We start from the raw sequence: 10,766 nt of genomic DNA on the forward strand, positions 1-10,766 counted from the left end.
ATATATATATATATATATATATATATATATATATATTATATATATGTGTGTATATATATATATATATATATATATATATATTATTATACACACACACACACACAATTCATTTATTTAAAGGAGCTGTATGTAAGATTGTGGCCAAAACCGGTACTGCAATCACTTTCAAATTACTGTAGAGCGGTGTATCCCCTCCCCCCCCCCCCTGACTCGAGGTTGCCAGATTGGCTGCATTTTTTTATCCGACACGTGTGTAGCTGCAGCTGTGGTAACTAGAGCAGAGCTGGCAACCCGGATGGCGCAACACTACTGACTTCGTGAATGGTCGATAGGTGGAGGGAGGAGCATCAGACCAAAACACAACATGACAACATCAACATCAGTTGAGGGCTGCAACTTCACTTTTTAAATGACAATATCCTGGCCGGACTACTGTTGTCAGTGATATAAGTATTTGAAATGAACATGATTTCTCAATGTCTAGTGACATATCAGGGCCATTTTATGATTAATTCAAATAAATTTCTTACATATAGCTCCTTTAAATGGGTTAGGGTTATGTGTATATATAGGCATATGTCAAAATGTGTGTTTGTGTAATACATATACATAAATACACATGCATTCATATATATTTACCGAACATTGCTGCAAATATAGTCGTTACTTTCTACGTTATGGGAGCAGTCCATTTCCCTCCTAAATCATTCATTTGTACATGCACAGCGTAATTATTTATATTTTATGTTGGTTGGAATTCTGAACGGACCGCCACTGCAGACCTCTTTGCGTGATCACGAAGGTAGGCTAATGGCTGAATCGGAATTTATAAGCAAGATCACGGGAATCAATAGCCTAATACAGCCCAGTTGTGCTAAAATAAATATCACGAGACGTCCATCATCAGATGAATTATATGGAAAAGTTAAGTTAGAGCCGCTAAAGCCAGTGCTACTACCCATGCGAACATGAGCTAAGCTTTTCCCTCCAAAAAAAAAAAAGCCTAAACTTATCTAAGTAATATACAGTATTTCGTTGTCACCCTGCCTCTCCAAATGCAAAACGGACATTAACAAACTGCAATAATGCAGTAACAGCTGAAAAAGTACATGGGTGTGTGTTTTATTTTATATTTACCGTTCAATAATGCAATCGCTGCTGTCTGTCCCATAGAAGAACATGACAGCTAGCGTATGTTTTGGAACTATTGGGGCTTACATGAACCACGTGACAGCCATCGCGGCGACATCAAAGAGTGTCGCAACTCTGTCTCTCTATGGCTCTGGTAGTAACAGTGCTGCTTGATTAAGATCGGCTCGCGCTGCATTGGTCCAAACTGATAAACGGTCCGTCAACCACACAATAACGAGTAGCTCAGTTTCGTTCCGCTTACATTACATTTTCCATTTGATGCTGGGCAATGTTGTGGTCACGCCAGTGTCTCTTACATTATGAGCGCGCTTGCCATGCGAGACACGCCTACATTTGAAATAACGAAATTTTGGTGGGCAGGAAAAATGGTCCAACGAACCGTTCGGTTTAAAAATGCGTACCGAAAACCGAACCGAAAGCCTCGTACCGAACGGTCAATACGAATAAGTGTATCGTTACACCCCTAATATATATATATATATATATGAGATATTGAGCCTGGGTGGTAAGTATGCTTAAGGAGACTGCTGGGTTATGCACTCCATTCTATCCATCCAGCTGTTTTCCAATCCAAAAACACGTCTCATGTAAAAGAGAGTAAGTTCTGTTGAAACTAAGATTACAAGAGAAATGGGGCGAGTTAAAGGGGATCCCCTGTGATGTAGAGCATGTCTGCTTGGCACAGTGTCATGAGCTCCCCCACTCCCCTTCCGGCAGATTGCGTTCTCCTGGCCTTAGGATTCAGAGGCAAACCCCTGGAGGGCTGAACCGAGGGGAGGGGGGTTGGGGGGGTGTGTGTGAACTAAGGGGTTAGTGATATGTAAAGTCAAGCTGGGTTTTTCTTCATCTTTTTTTTTTCCCACCCTCCCCCCTCTTTATCTGTGTTTGAGGGATATCCTTGCCCAGAGGAGGGAGGCTGAGGTATTGTGCCGTGTGTTAAAGAGCATGTGTGAAGTGTGAGATACGGTTACGTCTGACCTGGCAGTGACCCCGATGTGTTTACGAGTTAATGAATGAAAGCATGAGTCATCCAACAGGCATGCCAGTAGTAATCGTCCTCTAGCTGGCCGCAAGATGAGCTGCAACATGTGGTGTACAAACATGCTGTTCATCCACACACATTTGTGTCTCTCTCGTCATCATTCCCTGCACTCTTTTTTTTTTCCATTTTTTTTCTCCCATTTTTTTATTTTTGGACAGGGACAATGTAAAATACATTAACCTTAGAAAGGAGAGATGCATTTCACCAGGTTGTAGCACTTGTGCTAATTTCCACCTGTAGTCCCTGGGCAGGCTGATGTCAACAAACTCTGACATTGACACACATGCACATTGGCTCAAGTCTACTTAAACATGGTAATTATATTGGTTGGGATTGGCATGAGCACTCAAGGACTTAAAAAAGAGACAGTAAAGTTTGATTAGGAAGTTCAAAACATTTCTCTATCAGACTATCAAACACACTATCAGATCCTAAAAGCAAACAAATGGTGCTTATACAGAAAAAATCATGATCCTAACCATGATTGCCATAACAAAATGTCAGTTTGCCAGACAGTGATGAATTTATGATTCATTAAAATATAGGTTTCTGGGTTGTTAGCCGAGAGACTAATGGTACACCGGAAGTAGGGTTGTTGTCAAAAGTACCGGTACTTCGGTACCAAGTCGGTACTGAAATTTTGAAAATGTGACGATACCAGCATTTCTGTAGTACCGGGTATATTCGGTACCCTCTAATTTATCTAAGTGCAGGGGTCCAGACTAACTTTTGTACTAGGAGCACTGTAGCCGGTATAAACCACGATATATACTAGTGTCTGTGAATATTAAACCACAAAAAGACTATTTAAATATTAATCCTACATGTTCTGCGTGTCTCTGTGAATGAATGGTGCAGACACACTGTTTCATTTACCACACACACTTAAGCACGCTTGACGTTCGCAGTGCTTCCAGTCTCTGCCTCACGATATGAGAACATGAATGCATGAACTTCATCTCCAGAGCCGCTCTGAGTGTCACTTCATAAGCATTTTACCGTTTCATTTGAGAAACTATCGTCATATACACACTCAAAGGTCTTTACGGCAACCTGTTAAAATAATAGTTCAGTTTAACTTGAATAAATTGACAGAAATAATTATATTAGGCTACTGTTGTACATTAGATTTAGCTACGTCTCAATGTAATAATAATACTAATAATGTGTGCATAAAGTTTGCTTTTTCACTTTTTATAAACGTTTACTTTTAAACAGCATGTAACCTTCAATGTTTTTATGTATTATTTGCTTATGATCATAAATGACCATAAATTGCTTATGTTTATAAATAATAAACTCATTGAATTTAATATTTTTTTAATAATTAAATAAAATGGAAAAATAGTTCCAACAGATTTAGCTGTGAACTGTAAAATGTTAATGGTATTGGTACCAACTTTTGGAATATCGTGACATCCCTAACCGGATGTTTTCAAAAGCTTTGCTTAAATGTGTGCTATTAAAAAAAAACTGTGCTCATTAATATCTGTTGAAATAGTATTCTCAATTGAATAATTGAGATTTGGACCTGGAACCAGTATTTGATACGTCACGACTTAACAAGCGGATAGCTAAATGCGAAAACACCAAAAATGGGGCCTCATTTTGTAATGTTATGAATTGCATTTGAGTCATCTGCCTGTTTATCTGAGTACTAAAGCGATCCAACTGACCACCCATGAGGCATATTGCCTCATCTTTCTCAGCACATGACTAAGCACTTAGCTGGTGGTTGAGTGGTAGTAATGGAGACTCTGTCATGCTGTGATAAGGAGTTTCAAACCTTAGGATGCTACTCTCTGAGCACTTAGCTGGCAGAGCACCTCTCCCCGTGTCATCGGTGGGGGAAAGTCCTCAAATGAGATTAAGTGCCATGAAAAGCAGCTGATTTCAGGCTGGGGAAGGTTGCCAAATGAGCCAAGCTCAGCACATTTCCTTGAAAGAGTGTCGCTGCATGCTGTCTGTCCACACTGACAGTGAAAGTGCTGTAGAAACAAGAAACGCAGCACTTCAGAACATATTTGATGTTTAAATTACAGCCATGTGGAAAGGGATTTTTGTTTTCTGGTTTGTGTTTCTTAAAGCACAGTGTTTACTATTCACACAATATGACCACCTAAACTTCCTTTAGGATTTGCTGACTGACAAATCTGATATTCCCCCCTCCCCCAGCTGGATCAGGATCGTTACAGGGTCCTCAGACGCCTCAGTCGACCAGCAGTTCTATGGCCGAAGGTGGTGACCTGAAGCCCCCTACACCTGCCTCAACACCGCACAGTCAGATGCCACCAATGCCTGGTGCTAGGTACATGTCAATACTGTGGCTCTCTGTATCAACTGTATTATCAGTTTTGGGACATGACATTCAGAATTAATTTCAAGGGCCACAGTCTCTCATTTGAGCTTACCGTCATTATGTCTCACACAGGAGCAGTGTGAATTTACAGGACCCGTTTGCTGATGGTGGGGATCCAGCTTTTTCCAGGCGTAACTCTGTAACCCCCAATTCAGGTTATCAGCCTGGTATGGGTGGACCAGACATGATGGGCCGCATGGGGCCTTATGAGCCAAATAAGGACCCCTTTGGTGGTATGAGAAAAGGTGACTCTTCTTGTCATATCCTTACAAAGTAATATTATGGATCTCTTTTGTAAATGTTTTGTTTGTTTTCTTTGTAATATGGAGTTATCTCTCATCATTATGTACGAGTCAGTTATATTCTGGCCCAATTTATATGAAGAAATCTTTATAGTTTTCCTGCTATAATATTGAGCCAACTCTGTTACCAGTTTACTCAGTGTAGCCAGTTTGTATGTACTTTGCTACATTAACATTTCAAACTTTCTAATTGTCTGCCCTCAAAAGAATTATGCACATCCCGATTCTTATCCCAGTGTGACTGATTGTTAAAAGGCTGGACAAAACAGACTTTTTTTTTTTTTAAATCTGAAATTTACTAATTATACTTGTAAGTATAAATTGTACTTTTAATGATTTGTCATGTAGTAAACAACACACCATGATAAGAATTATGGGTGGTACATAATATTTTAGTATACAAAAGAGGATGTTCAGTGTGTCTCTCTGCTTGCGTTTTCAGCGGGTGAGCAGTTCATGAGCCCAAGTCAAGGCCCAAATAGTGGCATGGGTGAACAATATAACCGAGGTGCCCCAGGACCTATGGGCAATATGCCGATGGGTCAAAGACAACAGTACCCATATGGTCCAGGATACGACAGAAGGTGAGAGCATTTATTTGTGTTTTACCTTTTTATTAAATGTAGCCATTGAATTTATCACAGCAATGAAAACACTACTGAAATCTAATGAAGTGTTAATATTTAGTAGCTTTGCAGTGATTTTGACATTCCAACACAACCTAACCAAGGAGTAGTGTCTTCAGTTGCCATTTTTAAAATGCCATTTCTTTATTTCCTTACAGACCAGACTCAAGTATGGGCCCAGATGGCAATATGGGTCCACAACCTAACATCATGCCTTCTGGTGCAGATGCAGGGATGTACTCACCCAACCGGCCCCCACAACAGCAGAGGTAAGCATTTAATTAAACTACACATAAAACTTGCTAAATGTTTATATGCTTAATTTAAATTTCACAATTACTTATTTCTATTGTTTGCTACTCACTATTGAACATCCATGCTTTTTGGGGCTTTCTGAAACTGGATGTATTTTTTGGTTTGCAGACATGATTCTTACAGTAATCAATACCCTGGCCAAGGTGCTCCCCCTTGTGGACCATACCCAAACCAACAGTCAGGAATGTACCCACAACAACAACCGGTCAGTGCAACACAACCTTTTAAAAATTATTGCATTATTGGTAGTTGTGTTATTGCCTAAGATCTAAAAAAAAACTTTCTCTCATATAGAATTACACACAGAAGAGACCGGTTGATGGTGTTTATGGTCCTCCTGCAAAGCGTCATGAAGGGGACATATACCCGTTTAGTGGTCAGCAGCAGGGACCCCAGGCCCCAGGTGGACCTCAGTCCCAACCAGATATGTATAACCAGTATAATACCTATCCAGGCTCAGACAGACGCCCACCTGGCCCACAGAGCCAATTTCCTTTTGGTTTCGACCTAACCAATCGAGGTCGAGGACCTAACATGGGTGGTCCAAACTCCCAGCCATCCATGCAGCCGCAGATGATGGGTAGCTCCATGAGTGTGCCCTCAGTCCCCGATGGACCCCAAGGTCCCATGTGGCCTGGGCGTAATGAGATGAACTACCCAAACTATCATAATCGCCAGGGGCCCCCTGGTGTCCCTTCTCAAGGTCAAGGCTACCATAGCATGAATCGTTCTGAAGACATGATGCCTTCAGATCAGCGCATGAACCATGAGGGATCTTGGCCTGGCCATGTTAACCAGCGTCAGCCCCCATACGGGCCTGGAGGCTCTGGGCCACCAATGTCCAGAACTCTTCAGCCCAACTATCAATCCTCTCAGAACCACATTCCACAAGTGTCCAGCCCTGCACCCATGCCAAGACCAATGGAGAATAGGACCTCACCCAGTAAGTCTCCATACATGCACTCTGGGATGAAAATTCAGAAGGCTGGACCTCCAGTTCCTGCGTCACACATTGCCCAGCCGTCAGTGCAGCCCCCTCTGATTCGGAGAGACGTAGCATTCCCACCAGGTTCAATAGAGGCCTCGCAGCCCATTCTGAAACCGCGTCGTCGGCTTACCATGAAAGATATTGGTAAGAGGGTCACAGCATCGTTCCCATGAATACTTGTGTCTTGGTCCATTTGTAGAGTGTTCTGAAAGTTGGGTTTTGTTTTGTTTCAGGAACACCAGAGGCTTGGCGAGTCATGATGTCCCTCAAATCAGGCTTGTTAGCTGAGAGTACATGGGCTTTGGATACCATTAATATTCTTCTCTATGATGACAACAGCATTTCTAACTTTAACCTGAACCAGGTCAGTACATTTTATAGATGACATAACTAGGGATGGGTCAGGTTGGTCAACTAGTGACTTATCTTTAATATTTCTCTGTTCCGATTGCAGCTTCCTGGCTTCCTCGAGCTTATTGTTGAGTACTTCCGAAGGTGCCTCATTGAGATCTTTGGCATCTTGAAAGAGTATGAGGTTGGAGACCCTGGGCAACGTACCCTAATTGACCCAGATGCCATTGACCCTGAGATGTCTGATGAGGAGGGGCCAGAGGCAGAGCAGATGGAAGAGGAGGATGAGGATGAGGATGATGATGATGTCGAGATCAACCCTGTTCATACGTCACAAGTCCAGGTCAAGCAGGAGAAAGAGGAGTCTATGCAGGGTCAAAAATCCAATGAAAAGAATGACATAGAAGAGAGGGAAGGCGATGATACTTCATGCAAAGATCATCTTAGATCATCTACACCATTGCAGGACACAAGTGCCTGCCAGGAGAGGCCAAAGCAGGCTAGTAAATTTGACAAGCTTCCCATCAAGATATTGAGGAAAAAAGACCCGTTTGTGATTGGGCGCACTAGTAAATTGGGTCGGCGGCAAGCCTTTGATAGTGGTCTTATCCATTGGAGTGTGGGTGGTGGTGACACCACCGAGCATATACAAACCCATTTTGAGAGCAAGATGGAACTCTTGAAGCATCAGAAACGGGTGCCAGTAAATGTTGAGCCACGTAAGAAGGTATCTCAAGTAGTGGAAACTGTTATGGATAATGCTCAGAAGGCTCAGACAAATGAAGAGCAGCAACGAGTACAGCCTCAGTCATCCTCAAATCAACCATTGTCAGAAGGTAAAAGTACTATAACAGCAAGTACGTCAGCAAGTATAACGGCCACTATTGATGACGTTCTGTCGGCGAGGCGAGGCTCTGTTACTGAGGAAGCAGTCAGAGGCAACCTGGATAGCGACAAGGAGAAAAACATGTTTCTCTTTGGCATCGATCTTGCACAGCAGAGTCGCAATATCAAGATCTTGGAAGACGAGCCACATAGCAAGGATGAGACGCCGCTCTGTACACTCTCAGATTGGCAGGATGCCCTTGCTCGCCGCTGCATCTGCATTTCCAACATTATTCGCAGCCTTTCCTTTATTCCTGGCAATGATCTGGAGATCTCAAAGCATCCAGGGCTTTTGCTGTTACTTGGTCGGCTTGTGCTGTTGCACCATCGACATCCTGAACGCAAGCAGGCACCGGTTACTTATGAAAAAGAAGAGGAGGAAGATGAAGGTGTCAGTTGCGAGCGAGACGAGTGGTGGTGGGACTGTCTTGAGGTTTTGCGGGAAAACTGCTTGGTTACATTAGCAAACATCTCAGGTCAGCTGGACCTCTCCATCTACCCAGAAAGTATTTGCTTGCCACTGCTAGATGGCTTGCTCCACTGGGCCGTGTGCCCTTCGGCCGAAGCGATTGACCCCTTCCCCACGCTGGGGCTCAATGGGACACTGTCTCCCCAGAGACTCGTCCTCGAAACCCTTAGTAAGCTTAGCATCCAGGATAACAATGTTGACCTCATTCTGGCTACACCGCCTTTTAGCCGCTTGGAGAAGCTCTACGGCTCCCTTGTGCGCATGGTCGGTGAGCGCAAAGTGCCCGTCTGCCGGGAAATGGCAGTGGTGCTGCTAGCTAATCTGGCACAAGGCGACAGCGTTGCGGCCCGGGCTATTGCTGTGCAGAAAGGAAGTGTTGGAAACCTTCTTGGCTTCTTGGAGGACAGTCTTGCAGCCACCCAGTTTCAACAGAGTCAGGGCTCGTTACTGCACTTACAAGGTGCACACTTCGAGCCCACTAGTGTGGACATGATGCGGCGGGCGGCACGAGCCCTGTACGCTCTTGCCAAAGTGGAAGAGAACCACTCGGAGTTCACGCTGTTTGAGTCACGGCTACTGGACATATCGGTGTCCCCACTTATGAACTCTTTGGTGTCCCATGTAATCTGTGACGTACTTTTTCTGATCGGCCAGTCATGACAGCCGTGGGGGTGATCATGTATTTCCCCACTCGTTTTTTTAATGTGTGTGTGTCTGCGTGAGTGGAGAAAATCTAACAGCGAAACTGACTGACTGTATGTTCATTTTTTTAATTTATGCAAAATCACCTCAGATTCCACTGTCTATCCTTGCTTTGCTCTAAAGGAAGGATATACCATTAAGTCACGATGGATTTGACATGTATAAGAATTAAACCAACAAGGATGTGCCGATCGAGATCCTTACCTGCAAGAGTGCGCTGCCCTTTGGACTTTTTTTGTAAGGAAAAATAAAATTACACAAAAGACACAAAAAACAAAACTGTAACCAAAGTTGCTGTCACGTTTACAGTGAGTTTGGGGAAAAATTGTGCCCATATTCACCTTCCGGGTGAGGAAGGGCATGGAGACGACCATAATCTGGTTCTTGGAGGCTAAATGGACTTGCAGACTCTGGTGTGTGGTATAAATTGCTGTAACTTTGATTAAATATATACTTAGCCCTAAAGGAACCAGGTCGTTGGCTGTGAACAGAAATGTAAATGGGAGGCCTGTGCAGTAGATTGTAGGACTTTTTTTCTGTACTGTACACCTTAAAACTGTAAACATACTGTAATAATACTGTTTCACACTGAGATAATGCTGGCTTGGCAGCAAAAAAACTGTAGTTTTTAAAAATGATTTTAGTTCATGTTGAGAGAGGAAAAAATGGCTTTCCCCCCAAAGTAACGTGAACCTACAACACCCCGACCTCTTCTTTGTCCCTCGATTGTATGACTTGACCCTTAAAGAAATCACCTCTTAGGACTGGTCTTGAGCTCTAGATGCAGTCCAGGCTGCAGTGTATATAATGATGTTGTAAATTACACTTTGCTCTTTTTCTTTCTCTCTCATCTTATGGCGCTCTTCACCGTTTTTAATCTTTGACGAATTAAAGGTTTCACTCAACAGATCTCTCATTGCGCATTGCCATGTGTTTATTTACCACCTTCCTCTCCTTACATCTTTGGTTGTAGGGATGCAATCTTTTGCCCTTGCGATCCCATACACATAACATTTCAATTCCTTTTGTTTAAGCTGTAGAGGCATATATCAAACCAGACAAGTCCATTAACTCCAACCGATTTCATCATCATTCACCGGAACAAAGATACAATACACAAGTTTGTTTTCCCCTCTTTCCCAGCGGTTTCCTTAGTCGATTCCAGTGCTATGGATTCATATTTGTATTTCAGATGATGTAGCTAAAATCTTGTTGTAAATTCCTTTTCCCCCCTTTTGGCTTAATGAATATCATTTATTCCGTATGAAATCTTTATACTATATGTTCCACGTGTTAAGAATAAATGTACATTAAATCTTGGTAAAACGTTTGTGATTGATTTATTTATATAAATGATCAGTTTTGCAGTTTATGAATTTATACACGTTAAGATGTATGGACTGCATTTGCTGCATTTTTGATAACCACATATATTTTTACTCGGTAAAAAAAAAAGTGACACAATTGTGGTTGGAACCAAGTAAGGCAGTTATAATGGAAGTAAACGGTAATGCTCAGATGCTAGTGTTTGGCAAGTGTAGCACAAGTCTTAAATGTTATACATGTTCAATTGTT

At 42.5% G+C, this 10,766-nt stretch overlaps 1 protein-coding gene across 1 annotated transcript in view; it reads left to right on the plus strand.

Annotated features, from left to right (window-relative positions):
• Positions 1 to 10,521, plus strand: part of arid1ab (AT rich interactive domain 1Ab (SWI-like)) — a 115,812-nt gene extending 105,291 nt beyond the window's left edge. Inside the window, exons 13-20 of the mRNA XM_056264849.1 lie at positions 4,370 to 4,502; positions 4,626 to 4,798; positions 5,298 to 5,439; positions 5,640 to 5,750; positions 5,905 to 6,001; positions 6,091 to 6,928; positions 7,018 to 7,148; positions 7,239 to 10,521. Of these exons, the coding sequence (XP_056120824.1) occupies positions 4,370 to 4,502; positions 4,626 to 4,798; positions 5,298 to 5,439; positions 5,640 to 5,750; positions 5,905 to 6,001; positions 6,091 to 6,928; positions 7,018 to 7,148; positions 7,239 to 9,149 (3,536 nt within the window). The 3' untranslated portion in view covers positions 9,150 to 10,521. The remainder of the gene's footprint in view (positions 1 to 4,369; positions 4,503 to 4,625; positions 4,799 to 5,297; positions 5,440 to 5,639; positions 5,751 to 5,904; positions 6,002 to 6,090; positions 6,929 to 7,017; positions 7,149 to 7,238) is intronic.
• Positions 10,522 to 10,766: the final 245 nt, after the last annotated feature.

The sequence above is a fragment of the Rhinichthys klamathensis genome, unplaced genomic scaffold (assembly GCF_029890125.1).
Source record: "Rhinichthys klamathensis goyatoka isolate OS25496 unplaced genomic scaffold, OSU_Roscu_1.1 h1tg000225l_1, whole genome shotgun sequence".
NCBI classification, from domain to species: domain Eukaryota; kingdom Metazoa; phylum Chordata; class Actinopteri; order Cypriniformes; family Leuciscidae; genus Rhinichthys; species Rhinichthys klamathensis.